Source organism: Podarcis filfolensis, assembly GCF_964270895.1.
Source record: "Podarcis filfolensis genome assembly, chromosome: 6".
In the NCBI taxonomy this organism is placed as follows: domain Eukaryota; kingdom Metazoa; phylum Chordata; class Lepidosauria; order Squamata; family Lacertidae; genus Podarcis; species Podarcis filfolensis.
In genome coordinates, this window is record NC_139609.1 from 67,696,106 (window position 1) to 67,723,146 (window position 27,041).

The 27,041-nt window shown below is 44.7% G+C and overlaps 1 protein-coding gene across 1 annotated transcript in view; it reads left to right on the forward strand.

The window, feature by feature from the left end:
* Positions 1-2,274: 2,274 nt before the first annotated feature.
* LGR6 (leucine rich repeat containing G protein-coupled receptor 6) overlaps positions 2,275-27,041 on the forward strand; it is a 142,091-nt gene continuing 117,324 nt past the window's right edge. The window contains exon 1 of the mRNA XM_083617385.1: positions 2,275-2,711. Coding sequence (XP_083473511.1) covers positions 2,485-2,711 — 227 coding nt within the window. The 5' untranslated portion in view covers positions 2,275-2,484. The remainder of the gene's footprint in view (positions 2,712-27,041) is intronic.

Consider the following 27,041-nt stretch of genomic DNA (forward strand, 5'->3'; position numbering starts at 1 on the left):
GCCTAAATAAGATGTCTATTAATTGCATGGCCCTAACAGCTGTGGTTTGCCTTCATTTTGTAGCTTGAGTGAACATAAGAACCCCGTAACACAACAGGTCAAACTGAAAGGTTGTTTTGTTTCTTTGTTCATTTGTTTTGGGTTAATTGTAAACGTAATTGTAGTATGTTTAGAGAAGGCTACGCTAGCAACTCTCTCAGCAGGCAAATTTGAAATTGAAAATGAGAAACTCAATTGAAACGTAGTGGGAGAGATGAGAAGCAGGACTCATACTATCAGCTCTGTTGAAAAATCAGCTCCATCGTCTCATGCCCCAAACTATTTCCAGCTGGACTTTATAAGAGCTACTATTTAAGACTTGGTGTCTGCGTTAGCTTGTTCTTCATCCCTCCTCTTTTCCTTGTGTGTTGTACCTTTTAGATTGCAAGCCTGCAGGCAGGCACTATCTTGTTGTAATTGACTGCATGTAAGCCACTCTGGGGAGTCTTTTTGGCTGAACAAAAAAGAAATAAATAGTATCATTAATAAGAAATTACACGCCATTTGAAAGAGCAGAGATTTATATGCAAGCTAAGTGGCTAATTTAGCTTAATATGCCCTACATTCACATTTGCACATTCTACTGTTAAAGGGGCAGGGGCAGGCCAGGATGGTGTTTTCTTTAGGTTAATTGGCAAGCCAACCTTGAGGTTCACAAAAGAAAATGGGAGAATTCAGAAGGAAAAAGTGCACACACAAGTCTCCTAAATCTCTTTTCCCCCTGAAGGCTCTCATGTGCTTATCAGAAATCCAGCTACTATGTACCTCTGAAATATTTCTACCTCCCCCATTGCTCTCAAACTATGTTTACTCATCTCCTGTGATTTCATCTCCCTGTCTCCTTTAACTTCTAACCTCCTACTTTACCTGAACTGTTTATGGAGAGCCTTGGGTCTGTGAGTACTTTCATATCTCTCTCCTCATCTTCCCTTGCATCTTTTTCTGCCTGTCATACAGTCACAAACTTTGTGTAAACACTTCCATTTACCCTGCACCCAGGACACTCTCACTACTGGTTCGAGAAGTGGTGTACACGGGTTAGCCACAATTCACATCTATCCTGATGTTTCTTACGAAAGACTGCATTTTGATGCATCTTCCCCCGAACCAGTTTTGATCCAAATTGAGGGGTGAAAGTGACCTAGATGTGCTCAAACCAGTAACACGTACAGAGCCTGATGGCCATATTCCAGCCAGCCTTCTTTGCATTCACAGTCCATTCAACATCACATCTACAACCTTCTCTCACAACAGGTTCCTACTGAGCATGTGCAGGGGGCATCCTTATGAACTCCCATTGAATAACACTGGCTACAAAATGCCCTTTTAATTAAAAAACCAAAACAAAACTACAAACATCCCCCAAAACTTGTGGGTAATGGTAATGGCATGTGCAAGGTGTTTACCTTGACCTAATTCAAAAAAATATTTCCCAAAAAGTGCAGTATAAATGGATGGATATTTCCCTAATAATTCCTCTAGCCGGGTCTATGGATGAAAAAAACAAAAACACTACCCATCAACTTTGCAAAGTCACTTATCCTGTTTAATTCAAAATGATTTGTTTCCTATGCCCAAATTTGGTATGGATGACTCTCAGACTTAACTCTTCTACACAGTTAAGTTTGAAATCAGTTCGTTGCACCATTTTCTAAGCCAGAAAATCCTCCCACCCTGACTTCTCATTATAACGGCAGGATGTGATTCAGCTGACTCACCTTTAACAGACAACCATGACCCTATAACAGGGAGAACAATCAAGAGTCTCTTGGCACCTGAAAGAGGAATACATTTACAGGGAAAGATTCTTTTGTGGGCTAGAACCCAAGATATTTTGCAGCTTAAGACGAAGGAAGAGTCCCTTCTTCTGGACTGGCGACTGAATCTTAATTCAACACTGGCAAATGGACAGTGTCCTCCAGTGCCCTTGGCCAACTTAGGGTCACCGGGGGGGGGGCACAAACACAAATCCCCCAGCATCTGTTGTCTGATGAGGTTTTAGGCTCTGTCAGTATCTCTCTTCTTCTTCTTCTTCTTTCTCTCTCTCTCTCTAAAAAAAACACACGTTTCCAGACAAATTCCTCAGCTGCTAACAGGTCTTTCCTCTTTCCTTTTGAATGAAATTCCTGCCAGCCCTGAAGGAGGGAGTGCGGAGAAAGTTCCCCTTTAACTCCTCCCATGTGAGCCTCTCGCTCCCTGCCCAGCCCAGCCCAGCCCGTGTGAAACCCAATAACCGAGATCATTCAACAATGCCTTCCCTTCTCTGCCTGCATCTTTGCTGCGCCAAGGAGGAGCGCAGGAGATTCAGAAGGTGCTCCTCCTGCCTGTGAGGTGTTGGGTCGGTTCCCTCCACGCGCTGAGCAGAGCAGAGCTCAGAGAGAGAGACGCACAGAGAGAGGCAGTGTTGGTGAAGGAGGAGAAACAGCAGCAGCAGCAGCCCACAGCATGCTAGCTGCCGCGGGAGTCAGGATGGAGCAGCTGTCGCCCTGCGTGTGGCTTCTCCTGTCTCTTCCAGGCGCTCTCCAGGTCGCGTCTCTGGAACCAGGCGCTGCGCCCTCCTCGTGCCCTCCGCTGTGCCACTGCGAGGAAGATGGCATCATGCTGTCAGTGGACTGCTCGGAGCTGGCTCTTTCTTCCGTGCCGGGGGGCTTGAGTCCCTTCACAGCCTACCTGTAAGTACAAAACTGTCACACCTTGAGGTTTTCTCTCGCTCCTTGGTGGTAGAAAGTGCGCAGGGGAGCACCGAATTGTCCGCTGGGTGTCTTTAAGGCCACATTTTGCTGAAAATAAAAGTTTCCACTTGCAAATTGGAACCAATAATAACTTTTTAAAAAATAATAAAAGCAGGCAGTTATTATGACAAGAACCGATTTTCTCTAACACCCCCCCCTCCTCCTGCCCTCTCCCCTTGTGGTCCTCTGCAAAGCCTGTTTATATTGTGATGTTCTGCATGCTTTACTTCTTGATTGCTACGGATCAGAGGAGACAGAGCTTGTTTGCTGGGCTGATTCTGATTGTTTGGGAGCATAATGGAGTATTTATACTGAGTAATTACTGTAAACTGCTATGGGATCCGTCTTTCAAACATTTCAAGAGGCAACGCTGACTTAGGCTCTGGAACCGTCAGGATCCGGCTTGAAGTTCCCAGCGAATTGGGAAGTTCAATGAGCTTTGGGAAACATTTTCCAGCTCTGCCGGGTACGGTGAACCTGAACGAGTCAAGGTAAAGGAGATTTGCTGATTGGCTTCCAAGCAGCATTTGAGAAGTTTCACGTCTTCTCTCGGGAGAGTTGTTTGTTTGCTCATGGATCGGTGACGGGAGGATGGCTTGGAAATTCTGGGGGCTGCTTTTCTGCACGCCTCTTTTCCTTGCCTCTCAGGGCTGGACGGGCGCTCTCGCTTTGAACGAGAGGAGCTGGAAGGCTGCTCGTGAAAGACACTTTGTCTATTCGGGCACAGAAAGTTTAACGAGCGCAAAACTGTCCTGCACGATGGAAGCAATGATGGGATGCAGAGAACCTGGCTTTGCTTTTTATACAAGGAGAGAATGTTGGAAGTTTGTGAGGGTTGCCTGGCTGTTGAAAAGAATTACATGGCATACCCGGCAAAGAGGGCTGACGTTTGCTCATCCCCACTAAGCAGTGCTATATTGGGCAGTATTTCCTAGTGCTTAGAGCGGAGAAACTGGCAGATGACTCAACTTTGAGTTCTGGTTTTCCGACTTCCTTGAGTGCGATAACTCACCTGCTGTGCATGTCTCCTAAACGCTTTGGAAAGTGCGCATGGACTTCTATAAAGGAAAATCCTGGACCCAGCCAAGATATACGTTCACAGCAAGCCAAGATGCTCTAACGTCCATTTTCCTAGTGCCTCAGGAGTGATAGTGGGAGATGCCTATAAGTAGCAATACTCTGTTGGACCCCCTGGAATGAGTCAGTTGGGAAAGAAAGATACCACCATTTCAGAGGGATGCTATCCTAGCTAATTGGGAAGCGTGGCACACAAGGGAACTTGCTGGAGTAAACCACACACCAGAGCCATCTTTTCCATAGGGCTTAGTGGGGCGTCACGCCAGGGTGCTGGCCTCTTAGGGGTGCCCCAGCAAGTGGGGGAGCTGCGTGGCTTTGCCGGTGGCCTCCCCTTTCCCTGCACACACGCCAGCTGCGCCCCGCCAACGATAAGGCTGGCAGGAGTGCAGCTTCCCTCCCAAGCCTCGGGAGGACAGCGATTCCCGCAGAAGCTTAGGATGGAAGCTGCGCCCTGCCAACCATATGGCTGATGGATGTGCAACTTCTTTTCCAAGCCTCTGCGGGGATTGCTCTCCTCCCGAGGAGGCTTGGGAGGGACACAACTTCACTCCCAAGCTAATGCAAGGATCGCTCTCCTGCAGCGGCATGGGGGAGAGTTGCACCCCCCGGATGGCTGGCAGGGCGCAGCTACGGCCATCCCAACACTATCCGTGGTAATTTGGGGGTGCTGGGTGGATATTTGCACCCCAGCGCTGCATCTGCTGAAGACGGCCCTGCCGCGCACACATATGGTACCCTCTAGGATATTGGCCTCGCATCGCACTTCACACCCAGAGGCACTCAGCAGATGGATTTGGCGGGATCGGTAGCCGCAGCTCAGGAGTTCAAGGGTGGCATTCAACTAAGTTCTACTCAGTGGAGCCATTGAAATCAATGGACCTAACTAGGCCATGTCCATTGATTTCAATGGGTCTACTCTGGTAAAATTTAGTTGAATGCCACCTGAAATCTTACATTCGTAGAATTGCAGAGTTGGGCAGGACCACGAGGGTCATCTAGCCCAACCCCTCGCAGTGCAGCAATCTTTTGCCCAGTGTGGTGCTTGAGCCCAGGACCCTGAGATTAAGAGTCTCATGAGCTGTCCTTCACAAGGAGGCTTACTGATCAGTGGATTAATGAGGGGAAAGTTGGTTCCTAGTTGGCTATTTGACACAGCCTGAATAAAGAACTGAAGTGTATGTGCCCATGTAGCTATCCCTTTGAGCTATCCCATATCATGCATCCCCATGACCAGGAGACGGTCTCCTTTGAGATGCACCAGTGTTTTTTCTGGACCAGTGTGTTGTTTTTGCACAGCACACTCCAACACATGATGCCCCCAGACTTCATCAGGTGTTATATCTAGGTCAGAGTAGTCTGCTTGAGCAACTCATCGTGTCATTGATCCTAGGATGCTATCTGAGAAGTGCTGTTAGGGGACTCAATTTGCCTTTTAAATTCATCCTCACACATCCTGCCTTTAAAACCCAGGAGAAATCTCTTAACGCTAGATTTGACCAGATCTTCACTTTCACCCTTCCGTCCTGTTGCCTTGAAGCTGCTTGTACCGCAGCAGCAGCAGCTGCTATTGCTGTCCCACTGCATTACTGCAGAACTTGACTATCACACAGCTAGAAATTAAGACTAGTGACAAATGCCCCATTTGTTGGTCACAAGGTCACCACAATCACCTTCCTACACCTAGCCTAGGTTATGCACATATAAACCATTTATAGGAGAACCCACAAAACCTAGACACAAGAAGAGGAATGTAAAAGATGCAACAGGTGTCTGGGCCCAGTTTGCCTCATCAACATCCGTAAACTCAGAACTAAACTGTGCAAGGGAGAATGGTAAACATGCATTCAAAATCATGTGAGGCAAAAACCTTTGGGGAAAATTTGGAGTAAACAAAGAGTGAGTGGGGAAAGAGTTAAGCATGGCCTCCTTCTCTTTTGGTCTAAATTCCATCCTAAAGAAGTTTAGCTTTTAAAATGTGTTGCGGCATTGTTGCACATACTAACGTACAATTTGCCTCTTAGCTATTACTGTGTTTTGTAACAGTTCTAGCATGATTGCAAGATCACAAATAACATATTCCTGGCCGTAATAGCTAAAGGAACAGTAATCATGAAGGTTGCAACATCTGGGATATAAATATGTATAGGAATTTTCCTTTTCCAGGGATATTTCAGCCTCCTTTTCTCTGACCAAGAAGGATACATCAAAATTTGCTGCATCTGGAAATGTTTGTTGCTTTACACTGATCTAACTCTATTTCTGAGCAAAACTTTTCAAGAGTTCAGCAGGATGGGTCGCAAAGTAATCACTTTGCAACGTATCCCTCTTGTAGGCACTTGCCTAGTTTGGGCATGTGGTGGCGCCATTGACAGCTCTTTGTGGTACGCATCCTTGCACTATAAAGTATAGATTCTCCCAAGGCCATCCTTCAAATAGAAAGGTTTTTCAGGTGTTTGCTATCTGCTCCTTTTTCCTGTCCTCCTGTGCACTTAGAGTTTGTTGCATTTTCCAAAGAGTGGATGGATCCCATCATGTACATGGATATTTCAAACTCAGAGGTGTTGCTTGTAACTGGTAATTGTAAGTGTGAGTCTTTCTCAGCACCAAGTGCCTCTTGGTGCCCTCCCTCCCAAGCCCTGCACCTCAGGCTGTCGGGGGCATCCCAGTTTAAACTTGATTGGGAACTCCAATCTAAATGTGATTAGACACATGTGGATCTCATTGCTCAAGTTTTACCCCCTTGGACTAGAACTCTGTAGTGTGAATTAGCAGAGCAACCCCTACCGATTGAGTAGATCAACAAGAATTAATGAAGAATAGTTACACTGGTTTATGGATTTGTCTGGCTTATAGATTTATACAAACTGCTTTATAAATGTGTCTTATTTATACAGTTGCTGGTTTCTAGCATCTAAATGCCCAGTTCCTCCAAGTCATTATTATAAGCTTTCTTAGTAATTGAGGAAAAAGAGCATAGGCAGTAATGTTGGGCACAATAAGGCCATTAAACAGAAGGCAAATGCCATTTGCTCAGAGCATCTTCTTTTGATGCTTTGTATGTGAAAGGTTCCATGTTTACTTCCTGGCAGCTCCAGGTAGGGCCAGGAATGTCCCCTGATTGGATGAAACCCTGGAGTGCTGCTGCCAATCAGAGTAGACAGTACTGGACTAGGTGGGCCAATGGTCTGCCTTGGTAGAGGGCAAGTTCCTAATATAAATAGGAAACTCACAGTACTGTGAATGCCACCAGCTCTTTTTATATTAAGTTCCAGTGAACTGAATACATCATTGACCCTCCTTACTCGCTCACCTGCCCTGTGGCTGGTGTTGGGGGTGAGGAAGGCACAGAACTCAGTATCTTAAGGCCTCAGGGCCCTAGTGCCAGTCCCTAACCCCTCCTGTTGCTTCCCCTCACCACCACTGCCACTTACCCATCAACTTGGCAAATGTGGAAAAAATAATGGTAAGAAGCAGCAGCCTTTCTCCACTTGCCTGCTTTCCCTCCCTCTGGGCAGCGGTGAAAATTGGACCCAATCGGCTTTCTTGCCCATCTGAAACAGGGTGGGCTCTTCACTCCACTGCAATTCCAAGTGGAATTCAGTTGCGAAGGCGCTTTCCAATGGCTTTGACATTCTTTGTGGGTCTCTGGAATTTCGCAGCCCACCTGCAAATCTGAAACCCAAGTGCCACCCTTCTCTCTACTGTTTCTGCTTCCAGTATGGAGGATCACTAATGCAAATAGCACCGACCTGCACCTTCCGCCCAAGACGAGCCTGTTAGTTTGGGCTTGGCCTTGCTCTGACCTTTTCACCTGCCCCTCCTGTTGCCCAGCACTGGAGGTGAGGGACAGACTGGGACCAAACTATGACAGGAATTTGGCACAAGAAATTGCCAGGAAGCTGTCATCTCTAACCCCGGTGTTGGTTATGGGGTAGACGCAGCATAGCACTGAGCAGCGTTCATTCCTTCGTAGGGTGGGGCAGAAATATTCTCACTACACTCAAGTGATAATGTCTTCATCGGTTGCCTTTTAGCCCATCGACCATGGATGGCACACCAAAACAATTAGGATATCTGTATCTCCCTTGGGAAACATGCCTTACCAATTCTGATTGCTCTCCATTTCAGTCAGTTTACATATTATTCCAGGAATGTGGCTCAACGTTCCTCTTTTAGTAATAATGTTCCTTCCAGAACTTGCATTACAGCTGCAATCCTAAAATGCACATTTTCTTGGGAGTAAGTGTGCATACATAAGTCATGTTATTCAGAGGAATACCTAAGCATATTTCTGTGATGGCCTGGGTTGTAAGTGTCCCTTCCATGTGGCACCTCACCAAGGAAATAGGATATCAGATGGCCATCTGAGTTTGTAAAGGTCTGCCCCTTAAATATTGGGATTGTTTGTTTGTTTGTTTGTTTAAAAGGCTCATATACAACAAAGTGATTTACAGTCTCTAAAATACACCAGCAACAATTAGTAAAATGCAATAATAAAACTATTGCATCTGATTACAATAATACAAATAAACATAGATTTAAAATAGGCTAAAACCAGGATTAGACATGTGGCTCAACCATTCTAACCCAATTGCTGACCTCACATTTTAATTGGAAAAGGCTGTAAAAAATGCTCAAGTGGTACATGCATCTTGGTCCTGAAGCCATAATGGACCAATAAGAGTGCCTCTGCTGCTCTGTGTAAGGGTTTGTTTCCAGCATTAATTAGGAATCAAGATTTTGTGCTATTTTTTGTGAGAGTGGTGTTGAAACAGTGGGTAGTATTAGCACTTTCTATGGTTGTGTACATGTGTCAATGCTTTGCTGTTAGGAATCCTAGCCAAGGAGTTTAGACATTCTCCCCACATTCATTCCTTGCAGAATCAAGATCAGGTAATACCATTCCATTGCTAAAATGGTGTGTTTGTAAATTTAGTACTTGTATAGGCAGGATCACATGAACGCATTCATCTAGCCTTGCCGCAGCATGATTAGCATTCAGAAAGATCTAAGACTGTTCAATCAGACCCCCAAGCCATCATGTGAGTAGAAAGAAAATCACATGTTCCATGATGTTCCATTGGAACTCAGCCTAATAATGCTAAAGCTGGCAGTTAGGCATCTTAGGGAAAGACAGGCACAAAAAGGGTATAATGCAGGTCACGCCACACCAAATGCCACCTTGCATTTTGTCTCTGGCAGCAGAGAGTTCCCTTGATCCCCTGGAAGATGAAAGGGGAGTCACATTGGTTTGCAGAAGGGTACTGTGGGGGGGTTGGTGGAAGGAGTGGCCGTGCAACATGCATTTTTAAAGTCACAGTTGAATACGGTGTTGCTGGCAGCTGTGGGATGGGGAGAGAGTCCTCCTGTGCTTGGGTCCTGCTTGCGAGTTTCCCACAGGCATCTGAAGTAAGGTATGCATCGGATTGCAATCTCCTGCACTAGGCACGTGCCCTTAAACCTCCTATTGAAAGCATGCGATTCAGCATGGGACTCATAGAGTCAGAAGGAGTCTTGTAGTAGACCGTCTAATCCAGGGGTACCCACACTTTTGTCAAAAAGGGCCAGATTTGATGAAGTGAACGTGAAGTTGTTGAGCTTTTTTTGGGATTGAAGTTGCTGAGCTTTTTTTAGGATTTTACCACAAGGCATATACTGCCACAGGGGCCAGATTAGATATTAGATCGACCGGCGGACTTTGGACATGCCTGGTCTAATCCAACTCCTTGCTCAGCACAGGAAATCCAAAGTTAAGAGCATCCCTGGCAAATGATGGAACGAGCCTCTGACTAAAGATCTCTAGTGAGGGACAGCCCACCACCCCTCTAGGTAATTGGTTCCATGGTGGACACATGGACGGTGTGCCCTGGGAACCAGAAAGGGGCACTAATGTAGTAGCAACTAAAGCAACAGGACAAGATCTTGGAATTAATTTGGCCACAACTTGATTGATTACAAATGACAGTATGCTTTGGCATAGCCATTGGGTATGTGTCCTGAATCATTCAAACCAACTGCTGGACAAGCTCACAAGGGTTAAGTGTCCCTTCAAGATGCAGATCAACTAAGGTGACCCCTCCCAGGTTGCCAGATGAATGTCCCTTGGCCCATCAGCCTCCATCTGGACCTTCAGATGAAACTTCAATCCAGACCCATTTACTGAGGTACCCTGAAATTTTCATATGTCCAAGGGGAGAGGCTCCCTCTCATCCCCGGGTTAGACTAAGGGTTCTGGTTCCATTGTTGAGGTTTCTCCTAAAGGTACTCCTGGCCACTGAGGCCACCTGAGCCTCCAGTGACAGGGAATTATGATATGGCTAATATAATTAACCGTATGACATCATATATATATATATATATATATATATATATATATATATATATGCCTGAACAGGGTTGATTCTAACCTTACAGGGTTGTTGTGATGATTACAATAGAATGTACACAAAGTGGTTTAAACTCTCAGAAGTGCTACAGAAATGCTGAGTTTCATTATAAACCAAAGTTAATTAAGCAGCTCAAATTTCTGTGGAGACAAGCCTTTTTGCGGATCTTCTTAGCCACACATGGTGCTGTAGATGAAAGACATCATGTCAGCAAGATGTCATCATTTTTAATTTTTGGCTCAACGGGAAAGAAGTGCTCCTAGCTTAAGGAAAAATGCATCCAGTCTCTGTGAAGGAAGCAAAGCACTGAGGGAGCATCTAGGTGCGAAACCCAGAGCACCCCAGTGCTGGTGAAAAGTGCGGCAGAGCCTCGGGCTGGGAAAGCTACGGTTGGCCAGTGCTGGCGCTGAGAACTGAGGTGGTTGTAAAGGGTCTGGAGCTCTGCAGAATTACTGGCTTGGTCAGGTCATAGTGAAGCAGCTGCTCCCACCCCCTGGCTTTGTGGAGGACAGTGGAACACAGCAAGCCTAGTCTGGCAGCTCCCTCTCCACCTCGGCCCTCCCCTTTCTGAAGAAGCAACTTATAAATCTGCCCAGGGCACTGCAAGCACTGAGCTCATGCCCTTAGATCTGCGCGTGAGGAGCTGTAACTAGCGATTATAGGAATTTAAGACTGGCTTTGAAATTCTTTTTTTAATTTTTTTAAAGTTTTTTTTTTTATTCTGGCAGGTCTTGGGATGCCGAAGGGTGAATGAGGAGGGACACAGGGCAGTCTATAATGCCATGCCTTACACTCCTGCTGCACCTGCTCGTGTTCAGGAAGCAGCAGGCAAAGAGAGAGGCTTCACATTTCCAAACTAGCCTGAGTTTGGGAGCTCTTTCAGTCCACCCTGTCCATTTTTTCCAGTGTAGTAAACAAGAGATTGGCACACTTAGAGCCCCTCGGGACGCCCCCCCCATGTATTCTGCAACATGACACGGACACAATGATAGTGTATTATCAGGAGATTTATACTGGACTGTCCACACAGTGTTCAGCTTTCTTAATTGTTCTGCAATGCTTCCTCGGGGTCACTGTGTTACTGCTGGAGGACTTCTGCATGGTGATGCAATGAAAGGAGGGCGCAAAAAATAATAATAGAAGAAGCCTGGAACATTTGCAGTGTGAACACTTACAGGAAGGACCTGTAACCTCAGGTTAAGAACTTAATTCGTTCCGGAGGTCCGTTCTTAACCTGAAACTGTTCTTAACCTGAGATACGACTTTAGTTAATGGGGCCCCCCGCTGCCGCCGCGCTGCCGGAGCATGATTTCTGTTCTCATCCTGAAGCAAAGTTCTTAACCCGAGGTACTATTTCTGGGTTAGCGGAGTCTGTAACCTGAAGCGTCTGTAACCTGAGGTACCACTGTACTGTAAAAGCAGGATCATGTGTAACTGTCCCGAAAGCGTCATGAGCACAAATAATCATGAACGCACAATAAAAAAGACATCTGGAGCAGCAGCCCTGAGATGAAATAAATTATGGTTTATGAGTGGGAACGTTGGAGGGAGCAGTGGAATGCAAGAGAGTTCTGAGCCCTTTGTTTTTCTCTTTGAGGAATGGCTATGGTGACAACCAGTCCAATGATGCACCCTGTAAAATGGCTTTCATACTTCCAATATTGGATTATATTCACACACACACACACACACACACACACACAGTTGCTGCAGTTTTGAATGGAACACCAGAGTCCATGTGTTGGAATGCAGCTTGTGTCAAACAAAATGCAGGAGGCTGGTACGTGGGAAGGGAGTGGCAAATCCTTCTCTGCCTGCATGTTTTCCTATACACCACCAGCCTGTAGCTGCTTTTCTCCCTGTGTAGCTTACACTGGTCTCAGAATCTGGCCAGGAGAAAAACAGCATCCCCCTCACACCTGTTCCTTTTCCCATGAAATATAATCTCTCTCTCTCTCTCTCTCTCTCTCTCTCTCTCTCTCTCTCTCTCACACACACACACACACGCACACGCACACGCAGCTTGTCACTCATTTGTGGGTTTTATTCAAGTGCTTACTGGAAAATTAGGTTTGCACAATTAAAGCACTCTTTCACCCTAGCACAACAATACAAATATATCTATGTAACTGGCTTTTTAGTTAGGAAAGGCATGGGAAAACGCACTGGAAAGTGCGGGATGAACAGCTAATTAATGGGAAGACCTCTAAACACTATGCAAGAAAATCAGGACGAGTGCTCATTGTCGTATAGCTACCCTGCAAAACCAATGCTCCATAAAGACTCTGCATAGTATAACCTCTGTATAAGCTTTGTGCAAGCAGGATGAATGTTCAATAAACTGATCATCTGAAAGAGGTCTATATATGTTTAATGGTGAGCATTGAGCTAAAACATGGGCTTGCCACTGTCCAGTCTCGTTTAAACCCTAAGGGAGGCCCTCTTAAGTGTTGAATGCGCTGTGTGGTCCACACACATAGTTCCACTGGTAGTATGGGGCTTCCATTTCCTCTCCCGTCACTAAAATCTCCTCAGGGGGGTCCCAACGCTCCTGAGCTGACTTTGGCAGCTGGAGGAGACGGAAGAGGAAGTGCTACTGCACGCACAGAAGTTTGTTGCATCGGCAGAGATACAGCGTTAGATATGGCCCAGTGTATTTAGCAGTCAAATGGTGAGTAGAAATGGAATAAATTATCAGAAGTAAGAAAAGGTATGCAAGTGTGCTCAACTTCCATAATTTGTACATGGTCTCTTCTGTAGCAAACATTGGGTGGTACTATGTGCTACAAGGTCTCCGATTCAAATGTTGCAGAATCATAGAATTGTAGAGTTGGAAGGGATCTCAAGGGATATCTAGTCCAACCTTATGCAATGCAGAAATCTCAACTCAAGCATCCATGACAGATGGCCATCCAGTCTCTGCTTAAAACCCCCGAAGGAAGGAGAGTCCACCACCACCTGAGGAAGATTGTTCCACAGTTGAACAGCTCTTACAGTCAGACATTTCTTCCTGATGTTTAGTCAGAATCTCCTTTCTTGTAACTTGAATTCATTGGTTCAGACCCTAGCCTCTAGAGCAGGAGAAAACATGCTCCCTCTTCCATGTGAAGTTATTTGAAGATGGCTATCATAACTCCTCTCAGTCTTATGCAACCTAAACATACCTAACTTCTTCAACCGTTCCTCATAAGGCCCGGTTTCCAGACCCTTGATCCTCTTGGTCACCCTTCTCTGCACGTGTTCCAGCTTGTCAATATCCTCCTTAAATTGTGGTGCCCAGAATTGGACACAGGACTCCAGGTCTAGTCTGACCAAGGCAGAATAGAGTGGGACTATTGCTTCTCTTGATCTGGAACTTTTTCAGCAGGGGACCGGTCTACTGTCCCTCAGATCTTGTGGGGGGCCAGACTATCTTTTTTTTGGGGGGGGAATGAACGAATTCCTGTGCCCCACAAATAACCCAGAGATGCATTTTAAATAAAAGCACACATTCTTCTCATGTAAAAATATCAGACAGGCCCCATAAATAACCCAGAGATGCATTTTAAATAAAAGCACACATTCTTCTCATGTAAAAATATCAGACAGGCCCCATAAATAACCCAGAGATGCATTTTAAATAAAAGGACACGCTGATTCCCAGACCGTCTGTGGGCCAGATTTAGGAGGCAATTGGGCCGGATCCGGGCCTTAGTTTGCCTACCCATGATCTGGACACTATGCTTTTGTTGGTGCAGCCTAGAGTAGCATTAGCTTTTTTCTGCTGCTGCATCACACTGTTGACTCACGATAAGCTTATGGTGTACTAAGGCCCCTAGATCCTTGTCACATGTACTACTGTCGAGCCAGGTGTCTTGTAGCTTAGGAAAACGCAAAGGACAAATGCCAACAAAGAAGCCTAGGAAATAATGAGAGCATGCTAAACCATGATGTAAGCACCCCTACTAGTGAGCCATTGTTTTTGGTAGGCAACAGAATTTTCAGGATATTTTCAGGATATGTAGGGCTTGCTAGAAGATGCTGTCATATTTGGCACAGGCCGCGGCGTCATCATGGCACCAGTGTAGGAGAGATGGTAAACAAGGACATGATAGATTATGAAAGTTCTGAGGAGAACTTGAACGGTATGTTTTTGATTCACTGGAGAAAGTAAGAGCCCGTGGAAGTAAACAGGGATGGGACCGGCTAGGGTTGCTCAGTGGAGAAATATGTTTGTTGAATGTTTTTCTGTGTGTTTGTGTGTGTGTTGGATATATTACCTAGTCAAGGCTGGAGAAGGAAATATTGCCATGGTCAAAACACGTTAATGAGCCTAGAGGGAAACTCAGTTGATGAGAGTTTGGAGGGAAAGGAAAGTTTCATCTTTACAGACATCACAGTTAGAACTTTTGAGAAAGCGCTGGCCAGGTTTCAGCCTATAAGATCTGTGGGGTATGCTGTGAACAGGCTGTGAGTACCTATCCTGTTCTCACTGGGCTCCTGAGGAAACAGAGGACTTGCCAGTGGCAACACCAAACAGTATCAAGGGCCAGTCCAATGTCAGAGGCTAAGCAAGCAGAGCCCACAACAAAGGGTCAGGCAAGAGACAAAGTCAGGACAGTACATAGTCAGGACTGGCATAGTTTCCAGTAACAGGCAGGGTACAGAGCTGGTACATAGATATTGTTCCAGAAGCTCTTCCAACCCAGCACTGGACTTGCTTTTCCTTGAATATTCATAGGATTGAACATTCATAGGGTCGTGCTCTTAGAATATTGCGCGTAGTTCTGCTTGTGTTGTCTCAAAACAGATATTATAGAATATAGTATTAAAATGGTCAAGAAGTTGTGAGCACTTCCCTACAAGGAAACCACTTAGAGGTTTTCTTTAAAATTAAGTGGCATACAATTTTTGTGAAATAAATACAAGTAAAATAAGGAGAAGCTTGAGTGCTTAGCTCTTCATTGTTGTAAAGAAAAGGGGACGGGGGGGGGATGATTGAACGACATAAAATTTTATATGGTGTGGGGGGGGGAAAGGTGCAGTAAGTTTTCTTCCTCCCTCTTGCCCTAATAATTCTAGAATTTGGCTAGAACGCAATGGAAATGAATGGCAGAAGAGGTTCGAAGAAGTTCTTTTCCATGCAAAATAACAATGATATTGCCTTTAACATTTGTATAGAGCTTTCAAGTGTTCCAAGGGCTTCATGTGCACTGCCTTGTTGCAATCCTTAAAACAGTGCTGAAAGATGCATAAGTAATATAGGATCAATTTATGGAATTAACTACCACACAATGTGATGATATTTAAAAGCTGAGATGCTTTTAGAAAGGATGAGGCAAACTCATCAAAGATAGGTCTGTCAACACCTATTAATTGGAATCAGAGGTGCCAGCTTGCGAGGGCAATTGGGGGAGGAGGGCGATGTTGTGTGTGTGGTGTACCAACATCGCATACACAACTTTGAGACATTGGGAGGAGACAGGGGTAGAACCGAATGCAGTGGCAGTGCAGCTTCAGTGGCTGATAGCTCCTCATCTTCCTGCTGCTGCCATCTGCAGGGGGTGCTTGAACCCTCTGCAATAGCAGGAGGAGGAGAAGGAGTCGGCCACTGAAGTTGTGCCACATTCAGCTCTGCGCTCTGCCTCCTCCGCCCCCTGATTTTTGGCACTGGGGGTGGGGGCAAAAGGGCTCAGCCCCCATGAGTTGGCACCCCTGACTGGAATGTATGGATTGCTGTTTCTGATCCATGTCTATTGGGCCTGTGCTCATTCGTAAGACGTTTCTGTGCTGTTCCCACATCTGTCTGTGATTAATGGGGGGAATGAAAATTTGCATTGTTTTCTATTGTATTTGTTCCATTTATATATCCTAGTACGCATTTTTACCCTAAAGCATGTATTTCTGATACACTTTTGGTCTGTTTGAGGTAACTACATTTCAAAATTCATAGAAGTGCAAAAATTGAAGTGCCCCAGTCCATGAATTAGACTGAAATGACATCCTCAGGTATGATTAGATTGAATTACATCCTCAGGTATGATTGTTGGCCAATGTAGCTGACTGGAACTTCCTTGTACAGAGGGACTCGTAGTACAAACTGCAGGGTAGCAAGGCTGTCCCTTTCAGTGAGAGCTAGTGTGGTGTAGAGGTTAAGAGTGGTGGACTCATAATCTGGTGAACCGGGTTCGCTTCCCCGCTCCTCCACATGCAGTTGCTGGGTGACCTTGGGCTAGTCACACTTCTCTGAAGTCTCTCAGCCCCACTCACCTCACAGAGTGTTTGTTGTGGGGGAGGAAGGGAAAGGAGAATGTTAGCCACTTCGGGTAGTGATAAAGCGGGATATCAAATCCAAACTCCGCTTCTGCTGCTGCTGCTGCTTCTTCTTCTTCTTCTTCTTCTTCTTCTTCTTCTTCTTCTTCTTCTTCTTCTTCTTCTTCTTTTTGCCTTTTGTGGGTGCCCAGAGACATTTGCCTGGCTGCTGTTTGAAACAGAATGCTGGATTAAATGGACCTTGATGTGATCCAGCAAGGCAGTTCTTATGTTCATTGTTGGAGCACTCTATGGGTATTTCTCTGCTGCAGCAAAACCAGTCAAGAACCTCATGGTATAACCTGTTGTGGGTCATGCATCGGACTAAATGGGCTCCTCCAATGTATTATTATTATTATTATTAGATACATTTTAATAATAATATTTTATGTCTCTCTGTGATTTTATTATATTGCTCTTCCAAGGCCTCTTTGAGCGAATAATACTAATACTAATACTAATAACAATTTTATTACTTATACCCCACCCATCTGAATTTAAGTAAATAAATAACTTACCTTACAAGGCTGTTCAGAGGATTTTTTTTTTTTTTAAATCATTCAAACATAACAGTTAGCTACAGGATCAGAGCACCCCACATTACTTCCATGGCTTGTAATGACATGGAATAGGGGACCATTGCCCAGACAAAAAACAATGGGTTCTGAGGAAAATGTAGAACCTTCCTCCCCACCCCACCCCCACCCTCGGTTAAAATTGCCTGGCTCTTCTGCCCGTCTTCATCCCAGAACTTTTCTGTAGCTGCCTAAACCCTGCTTGAAGGGAGAGGATTTTTCAAATGAAAGGAGCCCCTATGGGTGGGTGGGGGGGAGTGAGTCAGGCACACCTGTACGTGTGGGAGCTGTTCTTGGAACCTCTTGGCTCCCGGCAGGAGCAGCCGCAGGTCCCACTACAAAGGGACCCCGGGGAGACTGAATAGTTTCCAGCCGAGAATGTTCCCCCAGGGCGGGCAATTAATAACATTCCCCCATGTTCAAAGGGAAGGCGAGGCCCAGGCGCGGCAGCATCTTGTCGGGACCCGGCCTGCTTCAGAAAAAAAAGGATCTGCATGGGAGTGAAATAGAAAGGAAATACCTCCTGTTGACTAAGGAAAGGTGTGTGTGTCTGTGAGATTGTGCGAGGGAGAGAGTGGAGAAGGATGATCATTTCCACAGAGGGAAGGCGGTTTGGTTCAGCGCGCTCTGCATGCCCTGAGTACCGCCATCTAGATTTCACAATGTCGTGTTCGGCCACCTGCCCATTCTATTGATGGATTCTCCATATTTTGGGTTGTTCTATGTATAGCATGAGGGACGCGGGTAGCACTGTGGGTTAAACCACAGAGCCTAGGGCTTGCCGATCAGAAGGTCAGCAGTTTGAATCCCCGCGACGGGGTGAGCTCCCATTCCTCAGTCCCTGCTCCTGCCACCTTGCAGTTCGAAAGCACGTCAAAGTGCAAGTAGATAAATAGGTACCGCTCCGTCGGGAAGGTAAACGGCGTTTCCATGTGCTGTTCTGATTCGCGAGAAGCGACTTAGTCATGCTGGCCACATGACCCGGAAAAACTGTCTGCGGACAAACGTCGGCTCAGTAAAGCGAGATGAGCGCCGCAACCCCAGAGTCGTCTGTGACTGAACCTAATGGTCAGGGGTCCCTTTACCTTTATGTATAGCATGTAGATAACACATGATGGGTGCCTTCAAAGAAAAAAGAGTCAAAAAGCATAAGCAGCTGCTTCATTAGAAAAAAAATATACAGTGGTACCTCGGTTTAGGAACTCAATCCGTTCCGGAAGTCCGTTCTTAAACCAAAGCGTTCTTAAACCGAGGCGTGCTTTCTCTACTGAGGCCTCCCGCCACCGGTGCCCTTCCACCATTCGGCTTCCATTTGTCTTCCAGGGCAAAGTTCGCTAACACCTACTTCCTGTTTTGTGGAGTTCGTTGTCCGAATCATTCCTTAACAGGGCTGTTCGTAGACTGAGGTACCACTGTACATAGAATCATAGAGCTGGAAGGGACCACAAGGACCATCTAGTCGAACCCCCTGCAATGCAGGAATCTTTTGCCCAACATGGGGCTCAAACCCACGACTCTGAGATTAAGCATCTCATGCTTTACCAACTGAGCTACCAAGGCAGATACACAAGTCATGCAGTGTGTGTGTAGGAGACCGACCCAAAACGACAACATGGAGTGCAAGCTTTTGAGTTTACCAGAACTCTTATTCAGGCTGGATGTTAAACAGAGAAAGAAAAGTGAGAGAGACAGGGAGATAGAAAGATGTTGCTGGCCTTGTTGGAACCCTGTGTCTGTACTTCGTAACAGTTCAAAGGGAGAAGGAGCTTTGCAGACTTATCTAACCTGATTAAGCTTGCAAAATGCCTCCTCCATTATATCTGGAGAGTGTTACAAACACGAGCTTCTGTCATTCCCAGTAATACCTTTTCCCTTCCACCTTCCCCATTTATGTATTTGTTTATTGCTTAACATCCAGCCTGGAGAAGAGTTCTGGTACATTCAAAAGCTTGCATGTGATTTTTAGCTGGCTTTATTTCTACCATCTCCGTATGTTATGCAAAGGCAGAGCTTTGTGCCCAAGTGATAAGTTCTGTCACTTTTTCCCAAAAAATATATGTATGGGGGAAAGAGCCTTTATAAGGGGAGCAACAGCAAATTTGCTTCTTTAAAAGAAATAAATAGATATCAAGAATTGCAGCCAAATCCTAAATATGTTTACTTAGGATAAATCTCCTGTTGAGTTCAGTGGGAATTATTCTCAAGTATGCTCAGTGGGAAAAACTGCCCCAGGCACAGAAGAAGAAGCAGGGAGCTGTCTTTTGGAATCTATAAATATTTTGGAGGTGCTGCCTGTGTCCCTGGGGATCAGATGTGGGAGCTGTGGACTGTTGGGAGTGTTTAAGCATGTGCCTCTATGTATGCTCAACCTGCGCATTTGTAAATAAATGCAAATACTGCAAATGTTACAAAATACCCATAAGCTTCCAGGGACGGACCTTCAAAAGGCATCAGCAGGTAGTGGTGCCCTCCTAGTGGTGGTGAACCATGAAAAGGATAGCATGGGATGAGGCAAGGCATATATCTTGCAGCAGCTGGATACAAAGATTTCTTCTCCACCAAGTTAAAAATGACTAAAACAGGTTAGTGGGCTGTTTTATGTCCATGTCTCATCAGACGCTATGTTCTCAGGTTCTCCTGTTACCACAGGACATGGAATGGCCAATCCCCTGGAGGTCTCTCTTCCCACTGTAAGTGGCCCTTGTTACAAGCAAAATCCACAGTTTATATTTATTTATTATTGCATTTATATCCCACCTTTCCTTCAAGGGGCTCAGGGTGGCATATAATGCTATACAACACTGCTTTCCTAACTTTCTATGGCCAATGGGAGCCTGTACTCAGGCCTGCCCTAGGATGGGAATCAGCATTTTGTCTCACTCCTGTCATAACCCATCTTGTCTGCTGCAAAGCTAATAAGAGTTCAAGACTCACAGCTTCTTACAACTACTGATAGTGAAGCCCCACCATATAAATGCAAGCTATAAAGCTTCTTTCATGGACCAGCTTCGTACGAAGAACACAGAGAAGGAATGTGTGTGTGCATATACTTCATGTTTTCCACTCAAAAGCAATTGCTGCTCCCTTAAGTAAACAGTCTTGACATTTTTAAAAAAATGAGGAGAGTCACATAACAGCTTTTTACTTTTACTACTAATTTTCTCTTAATGAAAAGGAAGGCTCATTAACTCCTCTGTCTTCCTTCCTTTGGAACGCTTAACTTCCTCTCATGTTGGATCTGGCCAGATAGGGCTTACCCCAACATTGTTTTGCTGACATTCAGAGAATAGCTGTGAGAGTGATAAAAGGAAAATCCTTTCAAGAAAGGTTGAAGCAGCCAGGTATGTTTGACTCAGGGGCCAAACCACATGTGATGTTGAGAGATCTGTGATTAGCACTCTCGCAGTTGTTGGACTGGTTTTGGGTTGTTGTTTTTTTAAAGTATTGTAAATGTGGCCACAGAGGAACCTAATTCAGATTGGGATCAGAGTGCGAGAGTAGGAGGGTGTTAACCCTCTCGTGCCATGCCCTTTCCCTGATCTGCCCCTCGTCAACAGGTGGTGCTATTTACTCTGCACGGTGAAACATACTAGCATCATATTGGATGGAGGAGTGGGATAAAAATATTTTCTAACTGGATGAAAATGTCTCTGCCTTAGATGTTCATTTGGTGGTGGTGGTTTTTCGGTATTTATTTTAACAGAGTCGGTCACGACTGGACCTAATGGTCAGCGGTCCCTTTACTTTACCTAGTAATTGACCTTGAGGTGTATGTAAAAGATGGTTCATGAAATAATAGTGATGATGATGATGAATCGGTAGGTTTTGCAACCTACGCATTCATCTTGCAGTCCATTTGTCCCTTGAAAATCTGATCTAGAGGACTCTCAGTTCCTAGGATTTGAATTATATAGAACATTAAACAGAAATAAGGATCTGGTAAACAATCCTACCATAGTGACTGAGATGGACAGTCAAAGGCTGCAAATAATACTAGAGGCACGAAAAGGGAATCAACGTTAAAGGTATTCCAGATGTTCATCTACTTTTGTGTAAATGATTGAGCTCTGTTGAAAAACGTTTTATTATAATACCTAGGAATTGATCATTCAGAAGTGGTAGAGCAGACTAGGTGAATTGGACAGGCAACTGGGGAGAATTATAGACTAACTTGGCTCTCGACAGAAATTTAGTAAGTGGTTCTCAAGCCAGGTCCCTATACTGTCTAGAGCAGGCATGGCCAAACTTGGCCCTCCAGATGTTTTGGGACTACAACTCCCATCATCCCTAGCTAACAGGACCAGTGGTCAGGGATGATGGGAATTGTAGTTCCAAAAGAGCTGGAGGGCCAAGTTTGGCCATGCCTGGTCTAGGGGATGGGGAGAAATTTGATTCAGTTTGCGTTTAAAGGAAAAGCTACTGTATTTCCATTTTTTTGAAACAGTACATGAACCAAAACATGGCCATCCTTTGAAATGTGCTTTTCTCTGAATTTTGCACCTAAGGTGTCAAAAAATGCATATACTGGCATGAAGTGTGTGGAAAAATGCATGTATTAGTGAAAATAACATAGATAAATGCAATAGGTTAAGCGCAATTGCTTTGCAAAAGTTTTTTTATTAGGCGATATTCACTAAGATGCTGATGAATTTTCATGAGGATTTTTTTCTTGCGTTTTGCAAGCTGATGTGGAAGCATGAAGAATAGAACGTATGATTAGGAAAATGAGAAACTGGCAAAAAATCAGAATGGTCAGATTCCCCCATCCCTACCTCTTCATTCCCAATTGCCATTTCCCATTTTCCAACTTTGGGTGGGTCCAGGATATTACAACTGACACCTCAATTTGTGTCACTGATCATATCCTCCTCTTAACTCAGAAGCCAGGCATCCTGAGAGCTGAGAAGATGGTAATTAACTTTGGCTTTCTCTCCTGATAATCAACGGGGCATGTGGCACTACAAAGACCTTGCCACTCAGTCTAAATGAATTTCCCTTCGTCTTGTTCTGCATTCAGATCCTATTAGTACTGGAAGACTTAAGTTAAACCAGGCACCAGGCATGGCTGTGACCCAGTTATGACAGCACCAGTGTTGACTGAGTCAGACTCCACAGGCATTACAAAATCTCGCAGGGACCAAGCTCAGGTTTCCCTCAGCACCCAGATTGGACCGTCCTTCCAAGCATGGTTTGGATTTCAAGATTTGCTTTCATTTTCCCTAGGCTGGTGTGTGAAACTTTGATAGCACTTTGGATGGATGTTTATAACCGGCCTCTGAGGCATGGCAAAAGGAGTGCGAACCTTTGCAGCAACTTTTTTGGATGTCAGAATAGATCCTAAGTTCCAGATCGGTGGTTTGCCAGCAGACTGAGGAAGGAAAGCCTTGCCTAGATTTTGGTCACACTGGCAAACAGAGCACAGAGATTTGTCTCCATCATTCTTAAGTAGGGTTGCTATGCTTTGTTGGAGGCTGTCATACTTAGAATAATAGAATTGTAGAGTTGGAAGAGACCCCAAGGGCGATCTAGTCCAACCCTCTGCAATGCAGGAATCTCAACTCAAGCTTTGATGACATGGCATTTACACATATAAATCAACACATGCATATTTATACAAACCACCCTTCTCTTTTGCCTTTTTTTTGGACAATGTGTAAGTGTCCACCTTGAGGCTGCTTTTCATTTTTTAAAGGGTTGAGGTGCTACATGCTACATGCGTGTTACATGCAAGGGTGTGTTGAGGGTAGTTTTCCCCCTTAGGACTGATCAATTGATGTGTGTGCTGTGTCTAAACTATATTGTTCCCTGCATACATGAAAGCAACTTCCACCCATAAAACACATTGATATGCATGTCTATATTTTTCAGTATGTGTTGTTAGGTGCCAGTAACAAACCATTGGAATTCAGTACAGTGGTACCTCGGGTTAAGTACTTAATTCGTTCCAGAGGTCCATACTTAACCTGAAACTGTTCTTAACCTGAAGCACCACTTTAGCTAATGGGGCCTCCTGCTGCTGCCGCGCCGCCGGAGCACGATTTCTGTTCTCATCCTGAAGCAAAATTCTTAACCTGAGGTAATATTTCTGGGTTAGCGGAGTCTGTAACCTGAAGCATATGTAACCTGAAGCGCATGTAACCTGAGGTACCACTGTATTCTCTGTTTTGAATCCATGGCATTGAATCCCCAGTGATGTACATTACTGCAGGATGACATTTTCACAGAATGTGAATGGTTTAGATACTTAATATGCCAAGTTCGTACTTGAGGGGAGATGATGTTGTATAACATCTACTTTAGCTGATGCTGCAAGGGGAGATAGATTGACCTGCTTTGGCCATTGCAAAAGTGGGAAAACAAGTGAAAATTCATTAATTCTGTTTGCTTCCATCACTTGTTGAGCATCTTCAGTAACTTTTAATATACCCATCTGTAAGATAACTTGTATATCCATTTTTTTAAAAGGAATGTTACGTGAGTATCAGCCTCCTATACTCAAAAACAGCTACTAGTTTTCCGTAGGGCAGCCAAATGTTAGCTTGCAAAAAAAGCTATATTGTGTGAACCAGCCTTAGAAAACAAGATATGAGGAATGACCCCAAAGAGCAGCAGCTGAATGGTTATAACAATTGACTACATTCCTGAAGGTTGTTGTCACCCTCTGTGTTGTTGTTGCTTTACTTACATATATATAGTGGGGAAGATTATGCAATGTGTTGTGGAAGGGAAAGATGGTTAATGCAGTACTGGCCAAACCTCATTATGTTTAGACCACTACCACATCTAACCATCTCTCCCTTCCACAACCATCTTGGCCAGTACACACATTAGGCAGCAGCAAAACTGGGTTTGCCGCCCTACAAAGAGCCAAAGCAAATATATACCTGCATTGAATATAGATTTTCAAACACCTGTTTGTCACATTCACAGTTTTCATTTTAAGATGCACATTTGCAAAATCTTGGGTATACACCCTCAAAGTGTAAGGTATGATGAAGCCATGGTAAGCTTTGAATATAGCAAATCAAAAACCTATTCTCTCCACTTCTGGATAGATGATTTTCCTTTCCCTTTTTGCTGTGGTTTTGTACTATTTCTCTGAAGTCCAGGATTTTCTGTTAGATCCCACAGTTTATGGTTGCTGTGAGTCTAACTGGTCACATGAATCTAAGGTGAACATTCTGTTCTCCATCTTCCAAGAATCTCACTGGCTTTTGAAAAGTAGAACATGAATTTCTTATTACTATCTGCAAAATCTTAACGTGGATTATGCATGTGTATGAACACAGCCTTGATTCTGATTGCTTTGCTTTTGTTTTTTTAAAAAAACCAATATGCAAAGTGACCTAACAAAAATATTGTTGCATTAAAAATCCCCTAATGAGTACTAGCCTATCACCTAGACATGCACGTTCCTTTCATGTTTCTGCCCGCCTCCACCACTGCCAAACCTTCATGCAAACTGACAGGCCTTGTAGCATTGTGAGCATTTTCTGATTCTTCTTTCCTTTGGGTGGGAGAGGACAGTCTCTGCTGTGTTAAATGCATATGGTTACAAGGAGAGCAAGATTGAGTTAAGAAAACTTGCTTAACCTCCTTACAGAAATTGGATTCAGGTAAGACAGGTAGAGTTGCCAAAAGTAAATTTGCAAGAAATAAGGGAGTTGTAATGTCTCTTTAGGGATGTGGTTGGCTCTGTGGTCTAAACCACCGAGCCTAGGGCTTGCCGATCAGAAGGTCAGCAGTTCGAATCCCCGTGACAGGGTGAGCTCCCGTTGCTCAGTCCCAGCTCCTGCCAACCTAGCAGTTCAAAAGCATGTCAAAGTGCAAGTAGATAAATAGGTACCGCTCCGGTGGGAAGGTAAACAGTGTTTCCGTGCGCTGCTCTGGTTTAGCCAGAAGCGGCTTAGTCATGCGGGCCACATGATCTGGAAAAACTGTCTGCGGACAAACACCGGCTCCCTTGGCCAGTAAAGCGAGATGAGCGCCGCAACCCCAGAGTCGTTCACGACTGGACTTAACTGTCAGGGGTCCTTTACCTTTACCTTAATGTCTCTTCAGTACAGTGCTATGGAGCTGCACCGTGCTATGAAAATGGAGACATACATTATAGAGTGCTGCCACATCCTAGGATAGAGACAACCTTTATAAAGGGGACACTGTGGGGTCCTGGGACCAGCAACCTTGAGTCTTTTATACAGATTAACTGAGTTCAAACAAATGGCCCTTTTCACATCTCTAAATCCCAGATTCAACTTGCCTGCTATATTATATTGTGAACATAATATTCTGTATTACTTGTTGTGCTGACTCTTGGAAGCAGCTGCCTAGTCCTCTCTCACACATCCTATAGTAATCCAACGGACTGTAACAAGCACCACCCTGTGTGACCCAACTCTTTTTGATCCATCCATTTCCCCACCTTCTTAGACAAACAGAACCACAAGGCAGCTCTTGTTTGTTATTGTAATAGATGCATAGACACGAAGGAGACAGGACTTGGCCCCTTTGTGTTTAGCTCCCAGAAAAAAACAGGGGAATAGCAATTACACTGTCAAAGAAAGTTGCTGCAAAGCAGACCTAGACCCTTTTATATCTGAGGAAAACGTTGCTGGGGGTGACCAGCTCTTCGCTTTAATTACAGGCCTCGTGTAACACTTCCAGCAGTTTATGTACAAAAGTGAAGACAGAATGATTATTATTATTTTTGTCACACTCTGAGGACCTCAGGGTGGAGTTATCCCACCGTGCTTCTCTACTGATGAGGTAGGTTAGGCTGAGAGAGAGAGAGTGACTGATTCAAGATCACCCAGTAAGTTTATAAAGGCTGGGTGAGGATTTGAACCCAGGTCTCCGCAGCTCATTTCAGGCACTCAATCAATTATACTACATTGGATCACTTATTGTTGGCTAGTGGCTGGGGAAGGCTGGGTGGGTAGGAAAGACTTTCAACATGTGCAATTTCAGCTTCTGATCCTTGTCAGATTTCCCCTTGCCCAGAGTAATAATTTCAGCAGGGGTCAATATTTATAGCTCCAAGAGGAAAGTGCCAGATTGAATTGAGCAGAAGGGTTGTGTACCAACTTTTGCATCTGTGTAGGAAATGAGATTCATAGCACATGCCAAACACTATCCAAGAGAGATGGTAAACAGACTGGTAAAAAAAAAAAATAAGCTGCCTTTTCCCAGAGAATGAGTCATGTCCTGCCCACCGTGACGAATTTGCCACCTACATTGAAGGCACGGATCTTTTCTATGGAGCTCAGCTTCGGGGTACCCGTTTGATAACAAAATTCATGGGACAAGAGTCTGAGACTTGTGCACTTTGGATCATTTCAGCTGACATGACCAGAGATGTGGACGATGAGCTTGGAGAAATGCAAGCAGTCATGTGTGAATAAGTGCCAAACTAGACATAATGCAGGAGACCCATGAATATGAGTTCCTTTTAAAAAAAAGTGTTGTTAATATAGCAGCAGGGTGTGTGTGTGTGTGTGTGTGTGTGTGTGTGTGTGTGTGCTACTTTGAATTAGGACCATGGTACTGAGAAACGGAGGATATAATCCTTTCCCCAAGCACTATTTTCTTGTCCAAAGTTGCCAGTTTACCGGACCAAAATATATAGATGCCCACTGGACAAATAGCAACTACAGGAGGGTGATTTTCAATGGGAAAGTGGCTTGTGGGTGGGGAGGGTTAATTCCCCCTCTCCCAGTGCTACATCCCCTATCCCAGATTGAAAGGTGGGACATGGCTGATATTCACTGCATAGTTTGGCTGTTAGATCCAGCAATGTTTCATTGTACTTATTAAAACATTTCTATTGCTGTCCTCACTCTTTTCAAAAAACCACCTGCAAAAGGGCCCCTTTTTCTGTAGGAACATCACACCTCCTGTAACCCTGGTGACTTCCTCCCTCCTAATTCTCTCCTCTGTCCACT